Source organism: Branchiostoma lanceolatum, chromosome 1, assembly GCF_035083965.1.
Source record: "Branchiostoma lanceolatum isolate klBraLanc5 chromosome 1, klBraLanc5.hap2, whole genome shotgun sequence".
Lineage (NCBI taxonomy): Eukaryota > Metazoa > Chordata > Leptocardii > Amphioxiformes > Branchiostomatidae > Branchiostoma > Branchiostoma lanceolatum.
Genome location: NC_089722.1, coordinates 21,907,882 through 21,922,600, shown reverse-complemented (window position 1 = coordinate 21,922,600; position 14,719 = coordinate 21,907,882). Strand labels below are relative to the sequence as shown.

Genomic DNA, 14,719 nt, shown 5'->3' with positions numbered 1-14,719 from the left:
ATGTTTTCGCAGCTGCATGAAATTGCCTTTGCCGAGAAGGTTATGCAGAGGGTAACGTTTGTGTGTGTGTGTGTGTGTGTGTGTGTGTGTGTGTGTGTGTGTGTGTGTGTGTGTGTGTGTGTGTGTGTGTGTGTGTGTGTGTGTGTGTAAAGAAGCGGAATAACTGGAGAAGACCTGGATGGATTATCTTGATACATGTATTTGGTGGGTGGGTAGATCTTGATGAGACCTGGAAATGATTAGATTTTGGGTCCCCTAGCGGCTTGTCACGGTACTGCAACGGAACTTCCTGTTTGGATATCTCGTGTTCTGGACATGTTATGGAACTGATTTTTGAGTGGTAGATAGCTCTTTGGACAGAGAGTAAGTGCTATAGGTTTGGAACTGCAGGAGCCGGTTTTGCTTCAGACTTTGAAAGGGAATAACTCAAGAAGGGCTTGATGGATGGTCATGAATTTTGGTAAGTAGATAGCTTGAGTGATGATGTATATGATTAAATACTTATTATGCAAATTAGTATCTTATTTGCATAATGAATGAGGAAAGTTTATACAGCCGCCTAATTCCATGATAGGACTCTCAAGCATATCTTACATGTAATATCAACATGTGGAAGACAGCAATAAATTAAAGTTGAACATTAAAGTTTGTGATGAAATATCGGATTACAATGAATTTTTTTAAAAACAGCGTATCGGACTTACCGTGTATAGTTGCTTTTCTTCGCCAAGATGCATCGTCAGTGCTTCGTCGTTCCAAGGAGGTTGGTCGTTCACATTTCAGTTTTAATTCAGACACAGAAGAACCTACTGCTGCCCGCCCGCTCTGGCTCTCTGCACTCTGCAAATCTGAAGCTTCAACTGTCGAAGAAGACACATAACCGTACAGATCTATCTCACAGTGACTGACGCGGTCTAATACCAGCCTCCAGTCAAGTCGATAACATAGGATCACCCAGTCAAACTCTTGCCGTTTGGGGAGGAACATTTCCCCGAAAGCTGATTCTAAAAACGCAACAGAAGCTTAGCTATCTTCCTCACGACTTGTATTATACGAATGAAGAGTGCGTGGTCTGTTTCGGTTATAAAGGGTGCTTTCCGCCATTCATGCATTATAAATTACAGTCAAAGGACATTGAACTCTTAAACGAATTATGTTAACCATACCAGGACAGTGATTCACGGAGCGTCACTGAGTCGAGTCGCCTAATGATCACTCGGGTTTCCTTTTAACATAAAGTAATCCCATATTTGCCATTAAGTCCATGTCCCCCACTGACAATGCATTCTTCCATGCAAAGCAACCTCATAGATTTACCAGTAGGAACACTATAGTTATAGGCCTTCAGTGCTTCTGGACTATACAAGAAATATTACTTCCTCCCATGAAGAAAATAAATATTACAATCGTTATGTAAAATGATGGTGTCAGACAGAAATCGATACTTTTTGTTAGGCTCTTGAACACGATGTAATTGCGTCATTTTAACAGTGAGTGGTGCTATTGTACCACTTCAACGTGATAGAGTATCGTAACGACCATTTATCAGATACGATTATAGTCGAAATCACAATTAGATTACACCTGTATGCAAGGGCCGTTCATCACAGTCAATGACAGGTACTATCTTTGGGCCTGCAACATTTTGTAACTTAACTCTGATGATCCTGTCCTTGGGCCTAGGATACCATTATGTACTCTATGGATTTAACAATTTCCAGAAGGACTAGACACTGCTCATCATCTTGAACATTCGTTAACAAAGCTTAGAATCTTCATAGACTTGCATTGTACGCAAAAGGCTAAAACATTTGTCGTAGACTGTAGTGACGGTTGCACTGGGTGCCCAACTGCCGGAGTACCAAAGCATCTTTAACTGGAAACTCCACTGGGGTTAGGAAGCCATTTTATATTAGTCAGCAATGAGACCATGAATTGCTTAATCTTTAGAAGGCAATTTCTTAGATTCCAGACTATTATCTGGTATTGCACTTGGATCATGGTATTTATAACTAATAGATATATCATGTAATCTATCATATTCGCATTTATTTTAATGACTATTGTGTCATTTGGTTGTCCCCGTTGGGAAAAGCTAGTGCTCTTCAAGCGATTGTTTGACGTTGAACCGAGCTCGAGGGTTATCGACCCAGATACGTTTATTCATACAAAAGCAGATCCGGGGTCTCCAAAGCCACATCAAACTGCCATTACGATTATGGTGAACAATTATTTTCCTCTCCAGTTATCTTATTTTCGTGCACTTTTCTCATCATGGGTAAGAACCTTTCGTCTAGAAAAATTTTGTTTCGATAAAATGTCAGAATAAAAGATACATGCGGTGGTACCAAATCATCTTTTATTAACTCCGTAGAAATGGAGGTATTGTTTTCGGTCAGTTCGTTTGCTTGTCTTTGTGTGCGTTCAGGCTTAATTTTGCTGGCCCGGGTCCTTGTTTGTTTTTTACCGACATTTGAAAATTGCAAAACTCATTATTAGCCCCACTCGATTGTAACACTATATCAAAGACTATGCTAGCCCTTGTTGTTTTAGCAATTATGGTGTTAAAGGAAACCCAAGCAATATTACGGCGCAAAAATTAGATTTTGAAAGTCAATCTATTTAGTCATTTCTATAGATGTATGATTAGTTCGAACAACACTATCACAATATATAACGAGGTCCATGATGCAAAAATATGATGTTGTTGTGAGGTGAGAGCTAGCTCACTGAAAATCTTCGCCTGGGTTTTTGTAGGCTCGCAAAACTACGTGGTTTTACGTGGTTTTAAAATTCTCAAAGTATGAAGTTATTACGCAAATGTGTTAGCAGATGTCATTACCATAAAATGTCAGCATTTTCCCCCCATTTTTTTGGCCCAAATATTGCTTGGTTGCCTTTAAGTTTTATTCTATACTTCTATGTTGTACCATGTTTAAATAGTTGTTGCCATACATTGTACCGCGTACGATTTTCGTGCAATAAAGTTCTTCCATTCTTCCACTCATTCAGCACCGTGCATTCACAACTTGAAGTACAAAACCACGCCGCTTGATGTATAGGCAGACTGCCTACACCAGGGGTTGCCTCTTTGACATTTACTACTGCTCACAAGACCCTGCGTTGATGCTAACACGCCGCGAAAGGCAGCGAAGTCTGCAAGTCAGAGATACGGGAAACTCGGGAACCTTCTGACCTTTCTTTGAGCAACTGACGTCGAATAATCATTGAAAACGCATTTTCGGCAAGAGCTGTGTGTGAATGGTTATCACACAAGACTGCTTAGGCCTAGGAAAAAAAATGGCGTTTCCAGTTACCTGACCGACCCTAACGAAAACCTACCGACCCGACCCCAGATTCTTTGTCGAGGTATATAAGATTTTCGACCTAACCTCTGAGTGATGGAAATTACCGACCCCAGCTTTTTTGTCGAGGTGTATAAGATTTTCGATGTAACCTCTGAGTGATGGAAATTCGAAACAGAAGTCAAAAACTCTAGCATCTTGCAAACTTCCTGTATTTCACACTCTATTTACAAAATATGGCTTTGAACAGTTGATGTAGGAATGTGTACTAAATATTCAGTTTCTTTATAAACTTGTCCGATACTTGTGCTTGTCCGATGTATGTCTGGATCATTGAAATACAACATGACGTTGAAAATACCATGTCCTGCTACAAACTGTATTTGTTGGATCATTTCGGCCGAAATCTCAAAAAGAGAAGAAACCTTTAGAATCCCTACCTACCTATTTTTTTTCAGTGTCGTAACCACAAACACAACATTTGTTTTCTTATGCCTCACACTCACAGGTCGTCGACATGATCCGGCTGTATATACCGAGAAATCTCTCTTAGTGAGTGGTTCGTCGTGTTATCCAGCTGTTGTTTCATCGCCAAAAGCCCCTTTCACAAATGGATCTTTTCGAGAGCAGCTGGCGTGAAACAATAAAAGTAAAATGCAATTCTAGACGTACTACGGTTGTTCAAGGGGCTCCAACTTGAACTGATGGATTCTTCAAGTAGATTTGTTTGAGAGCGAATCTATATCAACGTACTATGCTAACATCTGTCTGTTAGCTCGGGTACATTGCCCTTGAGGTCAGGACTTTATTTGTGTGTTATACTTTACAGCTTAGTTTATATCTCATGGCTATAGCATAACTTGACCTTTATGTTGGCTTAGCATGAAAGTTCATCTGAGTTCAACTTGGTGAATTAAATAGTGAGAAATCAAACTGTTCTCCAACTCAACAAAAATTTACTCACCGGAATTTTCGACCGAATCTCTAAACTGTCGGACTTAAGTGCGGTTGACATGTGATTTTTCCGCATGTGTGACGTCAGCACTGGGTCAAAGTTCGTCGGAAGTAGGTACCGCTCCCCGTCCCGGTGAGGGAAGGACGGTGTGTCCTGATGTAGATGGCTTCCTTCACTCCTCTCGCAAAGTAATCGGGTTCAGGGTCCAGAAAGTTTAAGTTGCCTTGTGTTACATTTTATAGAAGACTGTGTGCGTCGTATATATCCACCTGAAGTTTATGATATAAGCCATATTTTACGGAAATAGTCTATATCAGAGTAGTGAAAACTATATGTTCACATGCACCAACTGTAATTTTCACATGAATAACTGGTCGTCAAATTTACGCTCAGCAAAACCCGTCCTTTATAATGATAAGATAGTGCAGCCAGAAGGGCTCTTAAAAAGGGTAGTTCTCGTGTTTCTTCATCCTGACATTTACATGACCAAAGGCCTCAAAATGTTACTACTCGTTTCTGTTTGGGGGCTTGTTCCTACTTCTTTACGGGCATGATATAATTGTATATCTATCCTGGCTTTGGTAGTACTCTGTAAATGCAGAAATGTCCGCGGGGATTCAATATCGCGGTAGGGACAAAATGGAGTGTTCGCGGTGGTTTTGAGATCGCGTTTAAAACAATGGTAGCGCTATGTACAGTCACACAAAGAAACGGCATTTCGCGGTAATTTTAAGTTCGCGGTAAAGAGTTCACCGCGGACATAAAACCACCACGAACATTTCTTCATTTACAGTATAAGGTCGAAACACGCGAGAGCAACAAATTGTCGGCGCCACGTTGAAACAGGTCTCAAACTTTAACGATCTCATCGATCTCAATAAACGAAGAAGAATCACTGTCGTGAGAGTCGATCCTGACAACTGCCATAGGGAAAGTTATGTTGGTCTGTTGGCTGTTAGGATAACCTTACAACTTAAAAGGTCTTTCTTTGCGATATTTTACAACATGGGCAATTGCTAAGTATTGCCTTCAGCAGATGTCCAGTTAAATCATGTACGAACGAAACATAGTAATAAGTTTCACACCCCTGTTATATCCGGTCAAAGGAGCATTCCAGTCAATTTTTCTGATAGATCATATTTTTTGGGATACAAAAGCACAGAATTCTGGCTAAATTACCTCAGCTTTCTTTTCAACAATATTAATAATCCTTTTCTAAACCCATGCATGTACCCCAGGGACCCGATTCTAATGTACAGTACTTCCATGGCCAACTTCGGGCACAATTTCTGGCCAACGGTAGACGCGATAAGCTTATGAAAGCAATCGAGTGACTATCACACATAGAAGATGGTACACAAAAAGTTTGAAGACTAGCGCCTCTGAGGATACGGAGATTATGCTGCTTTTGTAATAAGCATTCAACTCTGCCATTGTTGGAAGGGTCCTCGGGTTATTCAAAAACTCGATCGCTGTAATGTTCGTCTTGCGTTCAGGCTTCAACTTATGGGAAATTTAACAATACAGACTGGATTCAAGCCTAACAATTTAGTCTCTGATGTATTATGATACCCGCTTCTGGAGTGACTCATGTGCGAAGGAAGCATGGTAATAGCCCTACCCTTTGCTACTCAAACACGGTCTTAGGATAAGGTAGTTTCTTTCATCATGGTGCCTGATGTTGAACTCTTACTATCTCTTTAAAGGGCAATGCAATTTTTGCAATCCCCACCCCTGTTAACAGCAATTTTGAATGAATGATTTTATGATAATGCGCCACCTTCCTGTAACTTATTTTAGCTAGTCTAATTTAGAATCTTTATCTCTGAGGTTAAGATCAATCATTGCTCCCTTCATTAGCAGGTTTTTAAGCCACCCACATCCTTCGTTCTTCCAAACCTAATTAAAACCCGCACGCATAGGGCTATATATAGATAGGACTCACGTTGACACCGCTATCTTTCGGCAATGATTTTGTTACTTTCAACTTACGATAAGGATCGTCTGAGAGGCACGCCAAATTACACCAAAGTCGCAATTGCTCTCTACCCCAATATTTCCGCATTAGCGGTGAGACAGTACGTAAACCATCGGGCCAATATCCGGGCCATTAACAATGCACATATCATGACCTTCAGCTTGAAATTGTTTGACCTTGGCATTGTACATGGCTCTTATGCACGCAAACTTTATTGCTTGATGAAACATTCTTTCAAGTTCAAGTTTTGTACGTGAGATATTGTTTGATACAAGTTTACCTTCATCGAAACAATGAGGTTTTATATAGACTTGATCGAAAACATAACATCGGCAGTGCTTTAGCTTGTGCTTTCAATGTGACGAGACCGTATGAGTATCACTTCAACAGCCCGAGCCATTTGTGCAAATAAAAAGGTAAAGGTAATCTTTAATACGTTGATGAAGGTTAGATATCCAGGTAGTAAGAGACGTCAAAAATAGTTGCTCAAGAAACTGGATAAAATTTTGACGTTTCAGACAGCATCACTGACGAAAGACAGCGGGTGCTGTCTGAAACGTCTGACTGAATTTTATCCAGTTGCTTGAGTAACTATTTTTGGCGTAAAAGTAGTCCCATATATCCTTTTTGAAGCCTTAGGGCAGTGGATTGTTATCCACTGTCTAGAGCATGATACCGGAAGGCGCAGCCGGCCCACCCCTCTCCTTCCACCGACTTTTACCTTCCCAATCTAAGTCGGGTAACGTCATTTTTTTTCACCTGGGTCGAGTGAAAATTATCGTGTTAAATGTTTCCAAGGGCACAAGATCGGTTACACGGCAGGATTCGAACCCAGGACATATGGTTTCTGGGCCAAACACCCTGCCGCTTACGCCACACGACCCCAGTGTGCCAATAGGTCGGACGTTTTGCGGGATATTATAATTCATAGACAATATGGTTTTGCCTTGCGTATCTTTATGCATGTACTTTCGGCAATATCCTAAGCTTGCCCTCTTTCGATGTGCGCTTTGTACTCAAAAAGTGTTCTAAAAATCTAGATTGAGCCTTTATGGCAAACTTTCTCACGGGCAGAAGTATCCCCCAAGCGGGTCGTTACAATGTCATGGCCTGTAAATATTTGATAGCCACCTTTCTCCACACTGAACACTAATGGAAGAAGATGACATCCAAACGCTAAGTGCCTTCGGTAAGTGGCGTTATTAGATGCCCTTGGCCTTGCAGATGGCAGTAAAATCCCTTTTCAAGTATCAGGATACAATATCAATAGCCACAGACGGATTTGCAGTGCTAGGATGGGCTTTAATCGGGTTACTTGATGGCAGGTGATAAGTTGTCGGATAGCTATAAGTTACACACGAGTTCCTCAAAAACAAACTAAATCTGATTATCAGTATACTACCCTGCAATTGGCTGGACGCTGAGTCTCACGTTAGGCCATGTCGATTTGATTATATGAATGACATCCGCGCGTACATCAATTTTCGGCCGTTTTTAGCGGTTTATGGCCGATGATAAAGTAAATTTTAAAAAGCAGCTGCAAAGTAAAAAAAAGATACTTCCTTTAAACTGCACAGAAAAAGTTTCAGAAAATGGATACTAATGTCATGAAATGCCAAAGTAAATTCCATAGTCAAAGAAGAAGTTTTGAACGAAGAAAAATAAAGAACCTATATTTCGGTATACCATACTCTGTGTGTTAAGTTCAATTCATCCTTCCTGACCACGCAGATCTCATGATAAAGGCAACCTTTTTTTAATCAAACTATATTTACATTCGCACACTCGCATCAGTTTTGGATCCCCAGAGGATGTCATCCATATAATCAAATCAACATGGCCTAAGATAGACAACGGGAGGCAAGCTTTATGGTGGCATTCTTCACTCAATATCGGTAACTTCCCTGCACAGATAAGAAAATCTACATTCATTCGATATTAAGGTTAAGTGCTTCAAAGCAAGCTCTTCCCAGATGGTCTTTTTCACAATAAGAGCATTCCTCATTCGAATGGCCGATAAGTTTCTCTCCGACTCACAGGTGCACAGAAGAAAAGTACTAACGTTCATTACTTGATTGTCTTGGCGGAGATTTGCTATCTTAGAGTGCTGTTTAAGATCGATAAGCACTCTACTCAAGGAGGGATGGCTTAAGCGTCTTGGAACGTTGGCTATACTCAAGAAGTGCAGCCACTTTTAGATATACGGTTTTGGTTTATTATATATCTTTCGTTGGGAAACACGTTGACATCGCCTTGTTAGTAATTGCGTGAAAGAGTTCGAAACTCCTTTTTATGCTGTGACAGTAAGACTTATGATATTATGTAGATTCGGTTAATCATTCAACTGAATAACAGTAAAGGTGAACAATGTGTCATTTGTATTTTTTGTTAAAGCCATTCGCTGTACGTACATTGGCTTTACAAAGTGATAACTTAAAGATAATTCCGACTTGAACAAACATGCATACTAATCATTATTAGTCAGAGAGTTTGTAATCTTCGTTATTTTAATACATTACCGATTGGATTTGTGCTAAGGAAGTTGGAAACTTAACAATAAACATTGGTTCAGGCGGATTCGTTTGTGGAAGGGGGAAAGAGTTGATGGCTATCTTCCCGTTCCAAACTCCCCGGATGGCTATATGGTCTTCGGGGGTTCCAGCTGGAAAGACACCGTGCACCTGAGAAGAAGAAATAAAGAAGTAAGAAACATTTCCCCCTCCCTCTCTGCTACAATGGCTCTGTCTACACTACGTAAAAGCGATATCCCGAAAATCAAATGGTCTCCAAATCATTATTAAAAGAGCCCTCTTTCGGGGTTTCGAAGAAGCACAAAGTAAGTTATAGCATTACGTACATTGCTTATAAGAATGCGGACCTTGCAAGTCTTTAGATGTCATCCATTTAATCAACATGGCATTGGCAAAACTCTGGAGCAAAGTATGTATGCTTATTAGTGCATTTAATGGGAAAGTCAAATTGAAGAAATCAAATAGAAAGAGCTGGTAGAAAGATATGTTAGATCAATATGCATTTCGTGGTGGAAAATATTAGTCTTTTTACGGTACATTTGGACCTGTCTTGGTATAACAAGTGTCAGAAATTGTCAAAGCTGGATACATTCAACTACCTGATATCATGCACGAATGAACATATAGTGGAGACAACATGCAGTTGATATGTGTCCGTATATATAAAAAAGAGAAGAAACCGGCCTGGAAACTATTACATGTAGTTGTATAGATTAACAATAGTATAAACGGTGTTTGATAAGTGTACAGTTTAGCGTTAGAATGTAGTATTCTGGTGTTTCATGCTTTGTATTTTATATCCGTGTGCCGGTGTGGTCATATGTGCATTTAGCACTCTGGAATGAATATGCAACAAAGATAATTATCATTATTAAAACCATCTTATTTACCTTAAAGGCTCTACGCGAAGTTCCTCCATGAAGAATTCGCTCAGGACCTTGGCCCACGTGACCTTGTTGTCCATGGTCATCACGCTGGCCGGTCTGCGCAGGTCACAGTACACGTACCGCTCATGGCTGCCGTTACGGAGCATGCGCTTATTAACCAGGACTTCGACACAGACCACCTGTGTGGTGGTATATATTGTAATGATAAGGCTAGTTTATCTTTTTCCCCATTCAAATGCAAACATGCTCTTTTGTGTGTGTTTGTTTGTTCGTTTGTTTTGCTTGCTCTGTGCGTCTAGATATTATCATCAGCATTTTTACCGTGATGACCGGACAATGATGGAATAACATCAAAACTTATGTATCACTTTTGATAGAATAGAGTACTATCTCCATGCAGCAGTTGGTGACGGTTGAACAAAAATGCTTCTTTTCTTTCCTTTGCAGACTGCAGTACTTCGTATAAATGCTAGATGATGCTGTGGTGTTGAACGCTTTTCAAATTCTATATGAGTCAAACTCATCGTGTAGCCTAAATGCTTACCTTTTCGTCTACCTTAAACAAGTCGGACATGAGCTTGGAAAGTTTGCCGTCAAAATCTTCCTGAACGTCGAAGTTGGTCCTGACAAGTGCGTACGGCATGGTGAAACGGTCCTGATCTTGTACCCAGGGTAGTGAGCGAGGGAGGGCAAGGGTACCGGGTGTCTGCTGTTCAACAGAGGGCTGAGGATACGATACAAAGGTCGACAGAACAAAGTCCAGTTCATGGTAAAATCATGCGTCTCTTATAGTAAACAATGTCACATGGTGCATGCCAAGGGGCCAAACCTTGAACTTTGTCTTCCCAACACCTACCCGCATACCAAATATCCGATCACAATCCATCCATAACTTTGTAAATACAAAAACACAAACACACACACACACACACACACACATACACACACACACACACACACAGACAGACAGACATACGAATAGACACACTCAAAACAATATCTCCATTTTTCGTGGAGATGATAACGACGGCTGGGGTCACCGTGATGTCATTACCGCACTTCTCGAACAATTGGACCCTTTGTGTAAACTACTAGCATTACACTCGATCTACTCAGACTACTATGTCGTTTTGGACAGAGTTTTGAAGTCTTAAATGTCATTATCACATTGTGTATTGTGTGGTGTTGTGTCCTGTCAAAATAATGGTGCAAAAACTGGTCATCTTCGGTGTAATCTTTTCACCGTCAGCTATATTGTAACCTTAGAACTATGGCACTAAGTAACAATGTTAAGACTCTCGTGCCATTGAGATCACATCTTTTATTCAGGTATGTCAATTTCTGTACTATCAGTCATTTTGAAATTCCACCAGTCAGACGACACCGTGACTACGGTCTACAGGCCGTACCAGTCGGCAGGAGGGGTCCACTGTGTCACCAACTTTCCCTCAATCGCCTCACAGTCTGCAGTTGTCGGTTGAAACATCACTATACATCTGAAACAAGAAGAAATCAGACTAAGGCGACCTATGTGGTATATGTAGACATCTTTATACTCTGAAGTACGCCTCGCCTGACTGAAATATCAAGTGTTTTTTTCCACGTCAAACAGACAGAATGTAGTGATCAGGTGTCGTTTTGCAGCAAATTTCACTTGCAACTTTTGCGTCTCTTGTGGTGCGGTCACAGTCGTCGAAGGTCTTCTTGCGATATTGATGAAGAAGAAGAACTTTATTGCGAGACAATTGTAACGGGTACAATGTATGGCAATTTTGTAGATACATAACAATCGACTATTTCTAATATTTTAGTTAATATTTCAAATACCTTATCTATAAGTATAACATGAATAACAATTGATCTAATAATGTGCATTTTAATGGCTAAAACTGTATACAATGTAATGATGACGATGATAGTAATTTTTGTCAGGAATGTAAAACAATGTCTCGTTTATGCATAGAGTTGTATATAAATTGGCCTATCGTATGAGTTTCAGGGACAGAATCAACCACGTACACGTATCCAAGACAGCCCTTGTTTTACACGTGCACGACGTCTAACCCAATAATGCCCTCAGTTTGCGGTCCCGCACGACGATTGTACGACGAATGTGACCAGACCCATAGCTGAACCATGAAAAAAGTCTACCCACGAACTCCCCTCTCCTCACTTCTTTTACGAAACGGTAGCATGCCTACTACTCTCATCTTCATGTACATCATCATTATCTCCATGCTTGAAGTGTGTCTGTGTGTGTGTTTGTGTTTCCGGCTTTTTGTAGTCAGCATAACTTAACTCAATAAGCTCTAGATGGATTACAATGATATTTGATATGTGGGTAGGTGTTGGAAAGACAAAGTTCATGGTCGATTTTGGACCCCCTGGTATGTGACCTTGGCACTGCAGCAGAACCTGGACGTGCTATGGCCTTAATGTTTTGGTGGCAGATACAGCTTGTGATGTGTAAGGAAGAAGCGTTGTGTGTTTGGGCCTTCTATCGGCTTGCTCTGGAACTGCAGGGACGTTTTTTATGAATCTGTGATGAGACTAGACTGACCTCAGGAGTTCCACACCGAGCTCCTGGACGAAGAAGTCGCCGAATGCCTTGAACCATCTGCTTCGGTCGCTCTCATTGGTCAGCATTGTGTCAGCCACGCGCAGGTCACAGTACACGAACCTGTCAGTCGTTCCACTTCGAAGGCTCCGCTTGTTGACCTGGACGTCTACACACAAGAACTATGAAGAAAGAAAATGAAATATAAAATAAATCTAATTTTCTAAGAGCCAAACTTTCGCATGGGTCTTCACTAAGCCAGCCCTTCCACTCAAGGTTGCGACACGTAGAAAACGTTCTTCCTGCTTGGAGACCGTTTTACTTCTAGTTGTACAAAAGGGAGTAACATTACAGATTAAAGAACTCCTTTTTCAACTCCTTGTTAGTGTGTTGCAGTTTCTGACCTTGCCAAGGGTCGGGATACCTAAAACGTTTGGCACCCGCACCGTTTCAAATGTGTTCATTGACGTTACAGTAACTGTTTGTGTATAGCCCTAGAGGGTGCAAAATAAAGAAAGGTTATTTCTAATGCAGCCACATAGAAAATAACATTAGCATTTTGTCAACAAAGAGCAGCTCAGAGTCCAGTTTTACCAACTTCTTTCTGAACGCATTGATTGTAACTTTACATGAGCTACTCACTCCTTCGTGCTTCTTAAACTGCTCCGACATGAACTTGGACAACTTGCGGTCAAATTCATCAGGGACATCGAAGTTCGCCCGGACCAGTGCGTATGGCATGTTGAATGTTATGTTAGTAATGGCAGAGAGGTTAAACAGTTGCTTTTCAATCTGTTCGTCAGAGGGTCATAGGGTCTCATAGTTACACAGGTCGACCATCATGACCGCGAAGTTAAATTTGGGACGAAGGTAGTAATATAAGAGAAAGGTAAGGAAAATGCTGAGTCTCTCCAAATGTTTCAATGAAATAAAGGTAGCTAGGTTCACTGCCCTACAATGAAACAGACATTTTTGTGTCCCGTAGATGTTAGGCCCTTCACTACATGCTCACATGACCTGTTACCATCATGCATGTGTTGGTCGACCTGTCAGTGGGGACCCCTAGCTGCTTAAGTAATTACTGCAATGACAGTTCTGCTGCAGTTATCAACGTCATCCGTCCGTCTAAGTACACGTTGGTACGTGCCTGGTCTTTGAGCTGGAGCTATGATTGTTATACAGACTAAACCATGAGATGGTAGTTCCTGCTGCAGCCCTCGCAGAGGAAAGCTGTGACTTGTTGTGTAGGTTTTCCTTTTTTTCTGCAGTACTGACATTGATTAATAAAGGTCGCTCACTTTTAATCCATCCAACAGTAGCCGAATGCTCCTGGTCACAAAATCAGCACCAGTACTTAGCACATGGCAAGATAAGTCATTCTATGAACAACTTTATTGATCATGATTAAATCAAAATGCCAAAACTAGCCACCTTATCTAGATTAATTATTGCATTGTATTACAACTGGACAGTCTTTGCACACAAAACTGTTTCTATATCCTGCATTAATGGCCCTACACAACATTTCATTGCACATTCACCACAAAGATAAATCACAACCTACTAGTATCTACCAACCGTGACGATCATGTATGCATCAACGAGTGTGAAGCTACATATATGATTCACAAATCGTCGACTCAAACATTGTAAGAAAACAACAGCAGACAACTTTCATATATAGCTTATGCCCACCAGCCAGGCAAATAGACCCCGAATTCAAAAGTTTTCACATACTATATTTCTACCTTTGACGCTGCGATATGGTCATTATAAACAAAAAAAGATAGTACTAATGTTTAACTATTAGCAGTATTGCGTTCAGTACACTACGGTGAATATCGTACACGGTACACGCTATATCTCTAGATCTATGCTCACGATGTAGCCTGTGATTTACACAAGCTCTCGGCCGGAGGTTACTGACCCCTATATCTCTTCTATGCTCACGATGTAGCCTGTATTTACACAAGCTTTCGGCCGGAGGTTACTGACCCCAGGACCGGCTGGCCACTAGGAGCGCGATTCGTCAGGCTACTCACGATGCATCTATACTCAATCACAGTGCCTGTATTACCATTCAATCAATTGTCCCGTAGATGGTTATACTTGTACATGTTGGCAGCTCCTTCGTACATGTATCAAACCAACCGTTGAAAATCATGTCGCCTGAGGCTGTAGTATTGTCAACAGTTGTTGTGCGTCATTCAGTGTAATTACTCGGTCCAGTATTCATCCATCTTTGTTTCTATCCCCATTCATTAAACGCATTCCGTTAGGCTGGACTCCATGTACTCTCCTGAGCAGAGGTTGGGCTCCAGTCGGCTTTTGACGGGTTTTTAGGCGCTTTTGTCAGGCTTTCTATTTTGTCCCGTTTTCTTTATGTCCCCGGTCCACCAATAGAAAGCCCGACAAAAGCGCCTTAAACACGTCAAAAACAGCTAGCTGGAGTCCAACCTCTGCTTGGAGAGCAGAGCAGAGCTGGGCTGTCCAAAATTAAGATAAT

At 41.0% G+C, this 14,719-nt stretch overlaps 3 protein-coding genes across 3 annotated transcripts in view; all 3 read right to left on the bottom strand.

The window, feature by feature from the left end:
* Positions 1 to 1,117, bottom strand: part of LOC136441583 (potassium voltage-gated channel protein Shal-like) — a 50,094-nt gene extending 48,977 nt beyond the window's left edge. The window contains exon 1 of the mRNA XM_066437954.1: positions 705 to 1,117. The gene's annotated coding sequence lies outside the window, so the exon portion shown is untranslated. The remainder of the gene's footprint in view (positions 1 to 704) is intronic.
* A 7,313-nt stretch (positions 1,118 to 8,430) lies between these two features.
* On the bottom strand, positions 8,431 to 10,410 carry LOC136441565 (uncharacterized). Its single transcript, XM_066437918.1, has 3 exons — positions 10,201 to 10,410; positions 9,660 to 9,835; positions 8,431 to 8,919 (listed from the first exon to the last, which is right to left on the bottom strand). Exons 1-3 carry the CDS (start codon positions 10,297 to 10,299, stop codon positions 8,877 to 8,879), a joined length of 318 nt encoding a protein of 105 aa, XP_066294015.1. The 5' UTR covers positions 10,300 to 10,410; the 3' UTR covers positions 8,431 to 8,876.
* Positions 10,411 to 10,962: 552 nt separating this feature from the next.
* Positions 10,963 to 13,217, bottom strand: LOC136441555 (uncharacterized). Its single transcript, XM_066437906.1, has 3 exons — positions 12,856 to 13,217; positions 12,217 to 12,395; positions 10,963 to 11,152 (listed from the first exon to the last, which is right to left on the bottom strand). The coding sequence occupies exons 1-3, from the start codon at positions 12,952 to 12,954 to the stop codon at positions 11,053 to 11,055; spliced, it is 378 nt and encodes a 125-aa protein (XP_066294003.1). The 5' UTR covers positions 12,955 to 13,217; the 3' UTR covers positions 10,963 to 11,052.
* Between the last annotated feature and the right edge of the window lie 1,502 nt (positions 13,218 to 14,719).